General features: G+C 32.5%; 1 protein-coding gene across 1 annotated transcript; it reads left to right on the top strand.

Annotated features, from left to right (window-relative positions):
- Window positions 1-3,966: 3,966 nt before the first annotated feature.
- Window positions 3,967-9,441, top strand: LOC134711859 (prostaglandin E2 receptor EP4 subtype-like). The gene is made up of 2 exons (XM_063572807.1): window positions 3,967-4,908; window positions 7,894-9,441. Exons 1-2 carry the CDS (start codon window positions 4,123-4,125, stop codon window positions 8,287-8,289), a joined length of 1,182 nt encoding a protein of 393 aa, XP_063428877.1. The 5' UTR covers window positions 3,967-4,122; the 3' UTR covers window positions 8,290-9,441.
- Window positions 9,442-14,332: the final 4,891 nt, after the last annotated feature.

Here is a 14,332-nt window from a genome sequence, read left to right as displayed (position 1 = left end):
AGCAATAAATAATAAATGGTTATTAGTTTTATACATGGAGCATACGTTTTGTATATTTACTATTTAAAATCTAAGCTTTATACGAAGAAATCTAACACAAAAGTATCTCAATCATTTAACCGTTTTAATACGCATTGTAAAGTGTAAATTATACACATTACTGTTCTATTTTTTAGAGAATAGCAATAAATTTTGGTATTCAACCTATCATCAGTAGTCATGTAGAAGTGTGTCAATGCAGTGGTTAATTATTGGTATATATGATAAAAAATAGCTTTAAGTGACTGCATGTACTATTACTGTAACTTGATATAAAAATATATTTCTTAACATCCTTTTTCCTTTTTTATGATTTTGTGTAACATGTGTTTCCTTCCCTACACCCACATCGTAAAAAAACACTTTTTATATTCAGATCTCAGGAATAATAAAAAAAAAAAACACTCTTTATATTCAGGTCTCAGGATATATTAATTTGATCTATTGATTTACTTTTAGGGGCTGTTTCAAATGATTTGTCCTTACCCAAATCAGGATGTACAACAGTTAAAAACAGTTTGTTTTTATACAGTGGCTATCCCTAATAATATTTGGAATTTTGGGTCATCAATGCTCGTCAACTTTGTATTTGTTTGCTTTCTTTACTATTTTGATCTTAGCGTCACTGATCAGTTTTATGTAGACGAAACACTCGTCTGGTGTATTAATTATAAGCCTGGCGCCTTTGATAACTATAAGCATATCGAAATGTTCTGTTGTATTGTTTATTTGTGTATTTCTCTTTGCTGAATGTTCTTCTATTTATTTGTACTGTAGTCCGGTCATGTAATGTTGTCATTTTAGTGTTATATTTAAAATTGCCATAAAAGTTCGAGGTTTGGCTAGCCACAAAACCAGGTCCAACTATTTTTCCTTAAAACGTTCTGTACCAAGTCAGGAAAATGGCAGTTGTTATCTTATAGTTCGTTTTTGTGTGAGTTGCATTCGTTTGGTGTTTTGTTGCACTTCAGTCGTTGTTTTTCTCTTATAATTGATGTGTTTCCCTCAGTTTTTTTCTATTTGTTTCCATCTAATGAGTTAATATAAAAAAGAATATGCGGTATAATTGCTTATTAGAAACTTACCACCAAAAAACCAAATGAAACAAAAATTAAAACCTATAGGTCACCGTACGGCCTTCATCATTGAGCAAAGCACATATCAGATAGTCAGCTTGAAAGGCCCCGAAATGACAAATGTAAAACAATTCAAACAAGAAAAAAAACAGCCTAAAAAGGGAAGAAAGATACTAAAGGGACATTCAAACTCATAAATCTAAAACAAACTGACAACGCCATGACTAAAAATGAAAAAAAAGACAAACAGACAAACAATAGTACACATGACACAACATAGAAAACCAAAGAATAAACAACACGAACCCCTTATTTATCTACAAAAAGGTGAACGAAAAACAAATATGTAACACACCAACTAACGACAAGCACTGCATTAAAGGCTTCTTATTTGAAACAGGCACATACATATATAATGTAGCGAGTTAAAACTGTAAGCGGGATCCCAAACCCTCCCTTTAATCTGGGACATTGGTTCAACAGTGCAACTAAAGGAGATGAAATATAAAAATCAGTTAGAATAGGCTCAACTCAATACGTGGATACAACTAGAAATACATATATAACAAAAACACAGAGTGGACGTGACCGGGTACTTGTACATCCCAACAACAAAAAAAACGACATTAAGTAAAGATCTGAAAGTACTCGCAGTTACTGCTAGCTCGTTCAAAGCCAATCACAACTCATAAAAAATCATACATCTATGATTTAATTATCAATCGGTACACATCCAACATCCTATATGGATTTAGTTTAAAAACGTTCAAACAGTAAAAGGAAAAAGGAAATTCAATGCAGATCTATGACTGTTTTTACAGTTCGTTCGTATGTTGTACTGTTACACTACTGTCCCAGGTTAGGGGATGATTTAGATTCCGCTAACAAGTTTAACACCGCCACATTCTGTATGTATGTGTATGTACCATGTCAGGAGCCTGTACAATGTCAGGAGCCCGTACCATGAAAGGAGCCTGTAATTTATTGCTGTGTAACATATTTATTTTTCGTTTCTTTTTTTGTTAACATTAAATAGTCCGTTAATTTCTCGTTTGAATTGTTAAACAGTTGTGGTTGTGGGGCCCTTTATTGAAGACTATCCGGTATGGGCTTTGTTAAATTCGGAAGGTCGTATGGTTGACCTTTAGTTGTTAATTTCAATGTCATTTGGTCTCTTCTGCAGAGCTGTCTCATCGACTATTTGGTATGTTTTATACTGACTTTAAAACATAGTTTTTGCTTGCATAGTATAGCACATTCCTCCAAAATCAATCATCATAACCATAATAAAATCACTAAGCACTATAAATACGTTCTGAATGAAAGATTTTTCATAATAATTTCAAACACAATTTTGTTACCAAAGTTTAAATAAAGTAGATGTAAGAAATTATAGGCAACCGTGCGGCCTACAAAAATGAGAAAAACCCTATGTCTTATGATCGACTACAAACATCCCCGCCATGCTAAAATTACAGACCCGCTAGTCTCGAAATTGAACATGCTCATCTTGAAACATCAAACATATGAACGCCATATAACTTTTAAATGATTATCAGTTTTATATTACAAATGATTTTTTCCTTGCAAATTTTATTTATTACACCAATAGTTGGTACTTCATGCTATGGTACAAAAATCAACCAAAAAATCATTTCGGTTTTGCCTCAGATGACTTTTACAATGTTTATATCATTGCAAAAGCTCTAAATTATCTACCTTTGGTGAGAAAGTGCCATTTTTATTTGCATTTTAATTGAAATGTCTTTTTCAAATCATCGTTGACGTATATTTTTTTTCCCATAAAGCTGTACTTGAACTAAGCTAGTGTACAATTTAAGTGATTTCTGTAATTTAATTCTTTTTAATTTCGATATTACTTTTTTTTCTCCAATTTGTTCAACAGAAAAAAACTTACCTAAACAAAAATGCATGCTGCTTTTGAAGGCAGATTGTGAGCTTAAATGAACGGTGACCCAATATTTTTTTTTTATATTTTTTAATAGGTATAGGATAAAGTTTACTTATAGAAAAAAATAGCGAAATCCTATATTAAAAAAAAGATTTTTACCCGCGAGCCCCCTTAAGGTCGGATAAAATTAGATTGCAAGAGGAGAGGAACAGAAATTTAGATTTGCAATAGGTCACCTACCGACCCCTCAATAAAGACAGAGAACAGAACAAATTATGACCATAGTACAATATGATCTTTTAACACATAATTCCAGCACTTCATTATAAGAAATATTGGGGAAATAGTTTTCCACAGTTTTTATCTTTGTATAAAAATATTGAGGTTTTTGAATTTTCAAATTACTGGTAGACACAGATCTGCTTTATTTAATATCTAAATGCATATTGAGTATTCAATTTAAATACATTATAAAATTGAATGTTAATCTAGAAATTTGGAACACTTTTCTCTTTGTTTTATTGAACAAGCTATGTTTATGTGTTACATATTTGTTTTTCGTTCATTTTTTTTACATAAATAAGGCCGTTAGTTTTCTCGTTTGGATTGTTTTACATTGTCTTATCGGGGCCTTTTATAGCTGACTATGCGGTATGGACTTTGCTCATTGTTGAAGGCCGTATGGTGACCTATATTTGTTAATATTTGTGTCATTTTGGTCTTTTGTGGATAGCTGTCTCATTGGCAATCATACCACATCTTCTTTTTTATAAGACCCACTCAAGAAACGTGAGTTATCCAATTAGGAGACAGCTACATGTATTACTGAACGTCATATCATGATATCAGCAGGAAACATCCAGGAAGAGTTGGCTGCTGTGATATTGTTTGTGGTTTCCTTTCCCTTTTAGTTTGTTTAAACAATACAAAGGAAATAAGAGACATTTATTCAATCAGTTGTTAATTAGCAGTAGTTAATAACACACTACTTTATTTTAATATCGAATGATATATAAGATATAACAAAACTATTACAATTTCGTACAGAAAAAAAGGGTATTTTGGTCAACTGCTATAAACCATCGATTTATTGCAATGGCATATACTACTGAGGTTTCGTCCATTACCGATGCATTGAATGCAACAAACACTAGAACTTTCGTCAAACCATCACCTGTTCCGTCTGCTATAACATTTACTTTGGGAGTAGTTGGAAATATCATTGCTATTTTTGTGCTTGTTCGGAGTTCTGATCGACACAAATGGAACGTTTTTTACAGATTTGTTACTGCATTAGCAATCACAGATTTATTTGGGATTCTTACAACATCCCCAGTGGCTTTTGCTGTCTATGACAATAATTTGAAGTGGGTTGGAGGTGAACCGTTGTGTCACTATATGTCATTTATGTTAATTTTCTCCGGATTAGCAACAGTTTTGCTTGTCGGTGCCATGGCTTTAGATAGGTATTTAGCTATCTTGCATCCATTCAAATATAATTCAGCTTCCCGATACACTATCGTTAATTTTGTTATATTTGGAATTTGGTTATTTTCTGTGTTGATTGCTGCCTTGCCGTTGTTTGGACTTGGTGAAAATGTGAAACAGTTTCCAAAAACATGGTGTTTCTTCAATTTTTTCGGCGACAGAACGGAAGATGAATTTTTTGCATACTTTTATTCTGCACTCGGACTTGGAACAATCTTTCTAACTGCTGTTTTAAATGTTTGTGTCATACTTGGACTAATTACCGGAAAAAGAAGCCAGATTCGTCGAGGAAGCGTTACTAGTCGAAAAGCAAGAGCACGAACGGATGTTTATATCACAATTTTTCTAGTAGCAATATGTGTAGTGTTCGCTGTTTCTTGGGCGCCATTTCTTGTAAGTAAAACAGTTCATTTATTAACGACAATGAAATTTACAAATATCAATGATGAAATCTATCAAGTAGTCAATCAAGTTCGCAACCATAACTATATGAATAAATAAAAAAACACCCACACTAACAGAAAATATCAGACCTAACTATCACATATCTTCAATCAGGATATGCAATTAACATGTGGCAGTGTTGAACATATTTTTATGTTATCAATGTAGTAAAACACCCAAACTCTGACATTTATGACCTATACCAGACATGCATGCACCAAACACAGGAACATGGATTCAAAATTGAATAAACTAATTTCTGTAACTGAATGCAAGTTAAAAATACGGCACCAGCTGCTGTTGAAATTATACTGTCCTCAATTTTTTTGTCGGTGAATGAATTACGAAGTCGATTGGTGAACTTTATACAAAAGCGCCATGAGAACGTTATGAGTAGTGTAAATGACAAGAATTGTACAATGTTCAAAGGAAGTTTTCAAAACAGTTTCAAATTTTAAATAGGCAAATCAATTTTTTTCCCCCAGACAACAAGACCCAATGACAACAGTTTATTCGCTACTTGTTTAATTTGAGATTTGAGGGACATCTCAATATAATCTAGCTCTGTATTAAAAACTTGGCTAACAACTTTAAACTTGTCTGTGCTAATGCAAAATGAAGTCATTTCTCCCCTAAAACATCCAATTTATGACAATACTTTCAGTTTAACAATATCTCTTTTATAAAAGATAAAACATGTTAAAGATGAAAATCTCTTACTGCAGTTAAATATCATTGAAAAGAAAACACTTCAAAACTACCAAGTCGTCATTTACCTTTTCATGGATAGAGACTTACATGTATGTAAATTTGAAACCATTAATTTGAGAATGATCACCAATGTGATCGTTGATGTAATGTGAAAGGAGGACGAGACTGATATGTGATTTAGAAGGATCTCTCCCTTGGGAACAGTCATTTTGGTATATTTAGAGATTCCAAGCATACTGCCAATGTTTAACTAGAATTATCTCCCCTTTTGGTACATTTCTTGTGTTAAATGTAGATTTCTCAAGCATACAATCAATGCCTAACTATGTTATAAAACGTCAATAATGCGTTTGTAATTATGATAAAGACATTGTCTAGTGGCTTCTCAGTACGATCATATTGAGTGTTTGTGTTAGGTTTCGTTAACTTGAGGATCTTTTAAAAAAAGGAAGGCTTAGTAGTCGTGTTCTCTCTAAGTATAATACTGTGTTGTTTCAAACTGGTTTTGCCTATTCATTACTTTTCTATAACAGGCAGTTTTGAAATAGGGTCGAGTTTATCAATTTTGTACATATAAAAAGTTATATCTGTATTTTGTCCCGTCTTTCTTATATATATGTTAGCGACAATAAGTGAAATTAGGCATTAAGCTTAAATCCTAGGCAATAATCTTACGCCTAGGCAGTAAGTCTATTGCCTAAATGATGTTAGACATTAGTCTTAAATCCTAGAATTAAAGCTTAAATCCTAAAAATGTGCTAAAATATTAAAATCGAGTAAATAAATGACATTTACCCATTTAAATTAAAATAAATTTGTTAAATATTAACATTATGAGAACTAGGGCCGGTTTATCGATTAAGATTGGTCCTATAAGATATTCTTAGGACAGAAACTATGATAAACGAAGGACCGACTTACAACATATCTCAGCATGCACATCGAAGCTGTTTTAGCAAATGAAAAAATTGAAATATTGTATCAAATTTAATCAACAACTTTAATTTAAAAACCGATTAATTATTAGAAAGTTATTATAAGTTTTAAATTAAATGTAATAAATAATTTTGATATAACAATTGTACATATAAACTCTTTGAAACAAAACATAAGTAAAAAAAATAAAACTAATAAGTTTTAAATTAGAATTGAATTAACTACTAGTAATTTTAAATTAAATATATAATCGGTTATATGCTTTGAGGGAGCTAAATTCGAAGCGTCACAGTTTCAAAAATCAAATATCGTCCATCTTTCATACAAATACTGAGTACTTCAACTATTTTATTTTATCACTGCTTACGTTTGATTATGAGTAAAGAGAAAATTCTAAATTTACCGTTGCAAGTTTCATCCTAAATATAAAATAAAGATGTGGTATGATTGCCAACAAGACAACTCTCCACAAGAGACCGGAAATACAATCACCAATAAAATATGTTATAAGTATGAAAACTTGATAGAAATTTGTGTTCAATTATTGTGTTTTCACAAGATGAGTACTTTAAACAAAGAAAATTAACCAATAAAAAGAATTTGAAAATGGCGTGAGCAAAAAATCATATAAATATTTGTCATTATTCTGAATTTTTAATTGGATCCAATCACTTTTTTCAAAATCTTTTTCATATTTTGTAATACCTAGCACATGTACCACAGAAACATGAAAAAGTATGAGTTAATTATTTCTTTTTAACTGCTTAAATTTCTAAATAAACTTTAAGTTAATAAATTTGAAGATCTGTCAAATGAATGTATATTTATACATGTCATATAAGAAATATAATTAAGAAACGACTTTATATCAAGGATCACATAATATGCATAAATTCCAGAGTTTACTTATTGCCTAAAACTATGTTTGGCAATAGGATGAAGAGTCATCATCATATTTCAGGCAATAACTTAATGCCTAGGCGTTAGCTTATTGCCTAGGATTTAAGCTTAATGGCCAATATCTCTCATTGCCGCTAACATATATATATAATTTTTTTTATAGATGTTTGCTCGCAATAGACTTCTCATATTTGAGTGGTGTAAGCCACAAAACAAACCCGAACAAACTAAACAAAACTAATAACAAATCAACAAAACAAAACAATTAAGAAAAAATCAACCACTAAACAAACAAGCAACAAAACGCAAAAATAAAAAAAAAAAGTATTAGTATCCTCTTTTCAATATGACATTCTAATACTTCATATTATTTTTTTCTTCTTTTAGGTTAGAATAATCATCAACCAGAGTCGTACTGTATCGCGAAACATTAAAGCTGACCTTTTGACCTTGCGACTTGCAACCTTAAATCAAATTTTAGATCCATGGGTGTATATCTTATTCCGGCGTGAGATGTTAAGCAAATTTGCATTTTGCTGCAAAACTCAAGGTCAAGATTCGTTCTTCAGAAGACTTGTTAGTTTTACTACAGGAAGCTTCAGGAGTAATTCACCAACGACTGAAACCAGTACAAACGGGACACCAGTACCACAAAGACGTCACATGATCTCAATCGCGGCACGCCTTCCACAAGAAAGTTATAAAGATGACAGAAGGGAGAGTGAAAACAACAATCGAGACGAGACAATAGACGAGACTTTAATGTCACAAGATAATATGTAATTCCATTTATACATGAATTACAGACTAGTGATATCGACTATATTTTGCAAGTCTGTAGATTATGCAAATAGTTCGAAGCTTTCAATTTTCAAAATATTACCAACATTTTATCATTAAAAGTAAAAAAAAATCCAAAGAAACTATTCGCATTTCATTCAAGATATTCTTGTTTACTCGACTTGGTGGAGTGAAACTGACTGAAAGTCATGATCAAAGCTGTATATTCTATACGTGAATCATTGATATTGTTTTTTTTATTTATGGTTAACTTATTTACGCTTTCAGATCAGTTGGAAAGGATCTGTACTAAGCACAAAACCATATAGCCAAAAGGCACACGACTGTAAAAATTAGTTGATAACGGCTTGACTTATAAAAGCAGAAGAGTCAAAAAAGCAAATAATCATAAAAAAACACACATTAAGGATTCACTTAAAGTATAATAGGTAAAAACAAAACAAAAAAATGATAATTTGCAAAATTACCTAGTTCATTCGTCTTGGTACTCGCGTTTTTTTACAGTCACTAACTGTCTTGTTTTCATAACGAGAACATTATATTTAAAAGTTATATTCACGAACCTACAAAGTATATATGTCAAACTGTTGATTTTGATATTTTTTATATAAATGGATGTTTGCTTGACATGCTTTGGAATTTTTGTCAGATTTTCGAAATCCTCTGGTTTTATCCTGAATGCCTTTAAAAAAAATGGCCCATGAACCCCCAATTTTCTTTTTATAAATCTTTTACATGTATAATTATAAGCCATTTGTAAAAGTCTTATTAAATCTTTTTTATTTTTTAATAGTTTTTGAGAACTTTAACTGGGCAATGAGTAAGTTATGAAAAATCAAGAGAGAACATTTTCCCGCCAAAATTCCAATGGCTTATATCTCGAAAACAAGCAAATTAACCCCTATATTTTTTTTTGCTTTTTTGATTCCTCAAATAATCCCCTTTCAATATAAACTAGTTTTAGGGAAAGTTATTTATTTTGAAACTGAGCAGCAAGCATCCTTAAGTTTACTTGCATTTGAAATATACCAAGTCATGTTATTAAATATTCAAACAGCTAACGATTAATAAATATGTTTGACATTATGTTTCGACCAATACGTGCATTATTTGAATATTAAATTTGTAACAGCATCTTTGCTTGTTTCTGATCCAAGATAGCTGTTTTAAGTATATTATGATATTCTGTTGTGTGGTGATTTATATGAACACATACATTGTATTTAAAAACTAACCATGTACAATTAAAAATAAAAACACGCGAAGTACACATTTCAATTTATTAGTTGACTGGGTTTCCTTCTTTTTTTGTAATTCATTTGTTCTCGTTGCTCAAAGTAATAAGGGGGGAAATAGGAACAGATTTTGATTGACTTTTTTTTCACGTTTAAATGCAAATATTTGATATAAAAAAGAAGATGTGGTATGATTGCCAATGAGTCAACTCACCAGAAGAGAGAGACCCAATGATACAGAAATTAACAGCTATATATTTAAGTCAATATACGGTTCATACCACAAAGTCAGCTGTACAAGGCTCGAAATTACAAAAGTAAAACAATTCAAACACAAAAATAACGGCCAGGTTAATGTACATCACAAATGAACGAAAACAAATATGTAACACAGCAATTAACGACAAGCACTGATTTACAGGCTTCTGACTCGGAACAGACACATACATACGTAATGAAGCGAAGATAAATAAATTAAGTGGGATCCCAACCATCCCCATAACCTGGGACAGTGATGTTACAATGCAACTAAAGAACGAACTATAAAAATCAGTTCAAAAAGGCTTAATTCATCAGGTGGTACAACTAGAAATACATATTACAAAAACACAGAGTGGACGTGACCGGGTACTTGTACATCCCAACAACAAAAAGACATGAAGTACAGATCTGAAATTACTCGCAGTTATCGTAGTATAGTTAGTTCAAAGCTAATAAAACATCATGCATGTAAGATTAAACTATCAATCAGTACAAATCCAACATTCTATGGATTTAGGTTAAAGACGTTTAAAATGTCAAGGAAAAATGACATATAATGAACATTAAGGACGAGAAAAATTAGCTTTAACATTTATTCAATAGGTAAGTTCTGCAAAATATCCACCGAACTAAAAAAACGGGAATTAGGCTGTCATTATAGAATTAGGATAACTATGTTGGAAACGAATAATTGTACCTACTATACCGTTAAAGAGTTTACATCGTTATGAGAGCATTGCACTACAACTATATAATGCATCAGATTTAGTTTACGCGTTCAAAAGGTACAAAACCACTATTTCATAGACCCATTGCTTTCTTTGTTAAATTCTGCAATTTCAATAAAATTGAGAATGGAAATGGGGAATGTGTCAAAGAGACAACAACCCGACCATATAAAAACAACAGCAGAAGGTCACCAAGAGGTCTTCTATGTAGCGAGAATTTCCCGCACCCTGAGGCGTCCTTCATCTGGCCCCTAAACAAATATATAATAGTTCAGTGTGTTGAACGCCGTACTAATTTCCAAATTGTACACAAGAAACTAAAATTTAAAACATTGTGACAAGACTAACAAAGGCCAGAGGCTCCTGACTTGGGACAGGCGCAAAAATGCGTCGGGGTTAAACATGTTTATGAGATCTCAACCCTCCCTCTATACCTCTAGCCAATGTAGAAAAGTAAATGCATAACAATATACGCACATTTAAAATTCAATTCAAGAGAAGTCCGAGTCTGATGTCAGAAGATGTAACTAAAGAAAATAAACAAAATGACAATAATACATAAATAACAACAGACTACTAGCAGTTAACTGACATGCAAGCATTAATGGCTTCTTTATCTTAGGTTCAAATAAACTGGCAGTTATTTCATGTCAAAACTGTACCTTATCCTGACTTGTGCTGCAAAAATCAACATACCTTTTATTACGTATTAGAGCGTACTGGTTCCCTGAAGATTGATACTATAGCACAGAAACAGGAACTTCTGATCTGAACAACAGGTCAAATGTGCCCTTTTACCAAAATTTCATGTACTTCTCAATAATTCAAATACATCTTTCAACAAGGGTTCTACAGTGATCCCAAGTCCCCACGATTTCATTTCATACCACAAATAATTAAATATACCCGCAATTGACAAAGATACAGCTATTCGTAGGAACTATTTTGTTTAAAATATGTACTGTTCTTTCCGACCGGGGCTGAATTAGTGGTTCTATACCAAAAGAAACAATATGAAATTTGCAAGCTATTGAGAAAGAAAATATTTTGAACAAAATTTCATCGGTATTAACATATCAGTATACAAAGACATGTTTGGTTTTGATGCATGATAATATTCTTTATCTTTAACACTGCGCCTAAGGAGTTGTTGTGGTCTACAATCGTAAGATCTGATATAGCCTCTTGGATCTCCGATGAACCAAAAGATATGATTCTACCTAATCAGGCTAAATGATTCTCTTGGAACAATGGAATTGCGAGTAGAAAATTGTATATGTGTGTGTTGTCGTTTAACATCAAATGTTAAGTGCTTTATCAGAAACGTATGTTTGATGATCAGTTTGGTGAAATGTGGTTGTAGCGCTAGTGGCCAGATATAACATTACGTGTTTACTTTGAATAAAAGTTCAAGAAACATGTGTAACATCGCTTCCAATAAATCATGTCGTGAATTAATAATTGTCTAATTTAGTTGTTTTGAAGAATTGATACTGAATCTACTAAGTTATTAAACAGAATGTGAATGTATCTATTGTGTAGTCTATATTAGTTTTTCTTTTTCAAAAAAAATAAATTATTATAACTATGTCAGTTCTTTTGTCAATCAATGTACTAATCTTAGAAGGTCAAACTGTAATTTGTGAAAAGTTTCTTTCATCATTTAGAATGTTTGGTTCGTGGCGTTTCTTTAATACCTCAATATTAAAGTACGAACAAGCTGTTCCGGGAGATGTGAGGATGGAACAGTATGAAAGTGTTTGTGGTATATTCCTCTTATGTTCGGAGGTGATAGAATGGAACAGCATGCGAATGTTTGTGGTATATTTCTCTTGTGTTCCTAGGTGTGAGAATGGAACAACATGGAAGTGTTTGTGGTATATTCCTCTTGCGTTCGGAGGTGTAAGAATGGAACAGCATGGAAGTATTTGTGGTATATTCCTCTTATATTCTGAGGTGTGAGAATGGAACAGCATGGGAGTGTTTGTGGTATATTCCTCTTATGTTCGGAGGTTTGAGAATGGAACAGCATGGAAGTGTTTGTGATATATTTCTCTTATCTTCTGAGGTGTGAGAATGGAACAGCATGCGAGTGTTTGTGGTATATTCCTTTGTGTTCGGAGGTGTGAGAATGAAACAGCATGGAAGTGTTATTGGTATATTGCTATTATGTTCGGAGGTGTGGGAATGGAACAGCATGGAAGTGTTTGTGATATATTTCTCTGATATTCTGAGGTGTGAGAATGGAACAGCATGGAAAAAAGGAAAATCACAAAAATACTAAACTCAGAGGAAAATTTAATCGGAAAGTCCATAATCACATTGCAAAATCAAATGACAAACAACATCAAAGACGAATGGACAAGAGTTGTCCATTCCACTGGAAGTGTTTGTTGTATATTAATTCCCCTTATTTTTGGAGGTGCGAGAATGGAAGAGCATAGAAGTGTTATTGATATATTGCTCTCATGTTCGGAGGTTTGAGAATGGAACAGCATGGAAGTGTTTGTGGTATATTTCTCTTCTATTCCTATAGTTTATATAGACTTTGGTAATAAAGATATATATTTATTCGGAGGTGTGATAATGGAACAGCATGGAGGTGTTTGTGGTACATTTCCCCTAAAATTCGGCAAAAGAGAGGCAAAGAATACCAAAGAAACACTCAAATGCACAAATCGAAAACAATAATAAATGATAATGCTTAGGGAAATGAAACAACAAACAGTATTACACAAAACATAATATAGAAAAATAGAAAACTAAAGCCTTTTTAGCGACAAAAAAACATTACAAAAAACGTTTGCTATTTGATGTATATTTCGACTGTGTTGTTTTATAAATATATGTGCCACTCATATGTAGGTCAAATGCATTCGAGTTGTATATACGAAGGAAAACATTGAGTACGCTCGTGTTCTTTGTACCATATCAGAGAAAAACTGATATCTATAGAATATTTTAAGGCTGGCCTCGTGAATTTTATCGACGGCTGCTATCGACGGCTAGCTTCACACTATATAAATAACGGAGTGTCTATTCGTCCGGCTAGCCGGACGAGTAGTTAAAAATCTCTATTCGTCCGGCCATTCCGTCTGCGGATGCGCAAATATATAATATCAATAAAAGTGTCATGTGACGTGGAAAGTGTCCCGGATGCGGTGTCGGATAACACACGCGGTGTCGGATAACACACGCGCGTATGCAATGGACGTTTTGTGAATTGGAGATCGTGATTTATATTTATAGATGTTATAGAGAAAAGCAGAGAGAATGTGATTGCTTTAAACAAATGTCTATAGGAGTGATTTCCGAACAATAGCATAAACATGTTAACTTCTGTGAGGAATAAGCCTGAAATCAGTAAAGTGAAATTCATGATTTACCCCATTTACCTGATGGAGGCAAAACGCATTTGAAAAAAATACTATATTAAACTTGCTTGGATGCATTTTTTTCAAGTTATACTACTACAACGGACATCTATGTAATGAACTTACTGATATGCCTGGAGTGGGAATAAGACACCGGGGTTGGGGTGTCCCCCCTTTTCAAGTTTTCTGTTGAATCTAATTAAGGAATTGTATATTACAATTCCTTGATCTAGTATACATTTTTTTCTAAAAAAATCTTATCAAAAACACAATCCTACTTTTGGGGACAGGTTAAACGTGCCTGCCCTTCTCCAATTTCATATGAATTAAAAATCGCCGAACAATTTAGATGAAGAATCGTGCATAATCATATGAGGACCTGACTTTAACCAACTTCAGGAAATTCATAGGCAGAACAACAAAAGAG

Source organism: Mytilus trossulus, chromosome 1 (assembly GCF_036588685.1).
Source record: "Mytilus trossulus isolate FHL-02 chromosome 1, PNRI_Mtr1.1.1.hap1, whole genome shotgun sequence".
Classification (NCBI taxonomy): Eukaryota; Metazoa; Mollusca; class Bivalvia; order Mytilida; family Mytilidae; genus Mytilus; species Mytilus trossulus.
Note: the sequence above shows the minus strand (reverse complement) of the source record. Positions and strands in the feature narration are given on the sequence as shown.

Coding starts and splice junctions, on each gene's coding strand:
- LOC134711859 (XM_063572807.1), top strand. CDS start 4,123: ATGGCATATACTACTGAGGTTTCGTCCATTACCGATGCATTGAATGCA. Junction 4,909..7,893: donor TTTCTTGGGCGCCATTTCTT/GTAAGTAAAACA, acceptor TTCTTCTTTTAG/GTTAGAATAATCATCAACCA.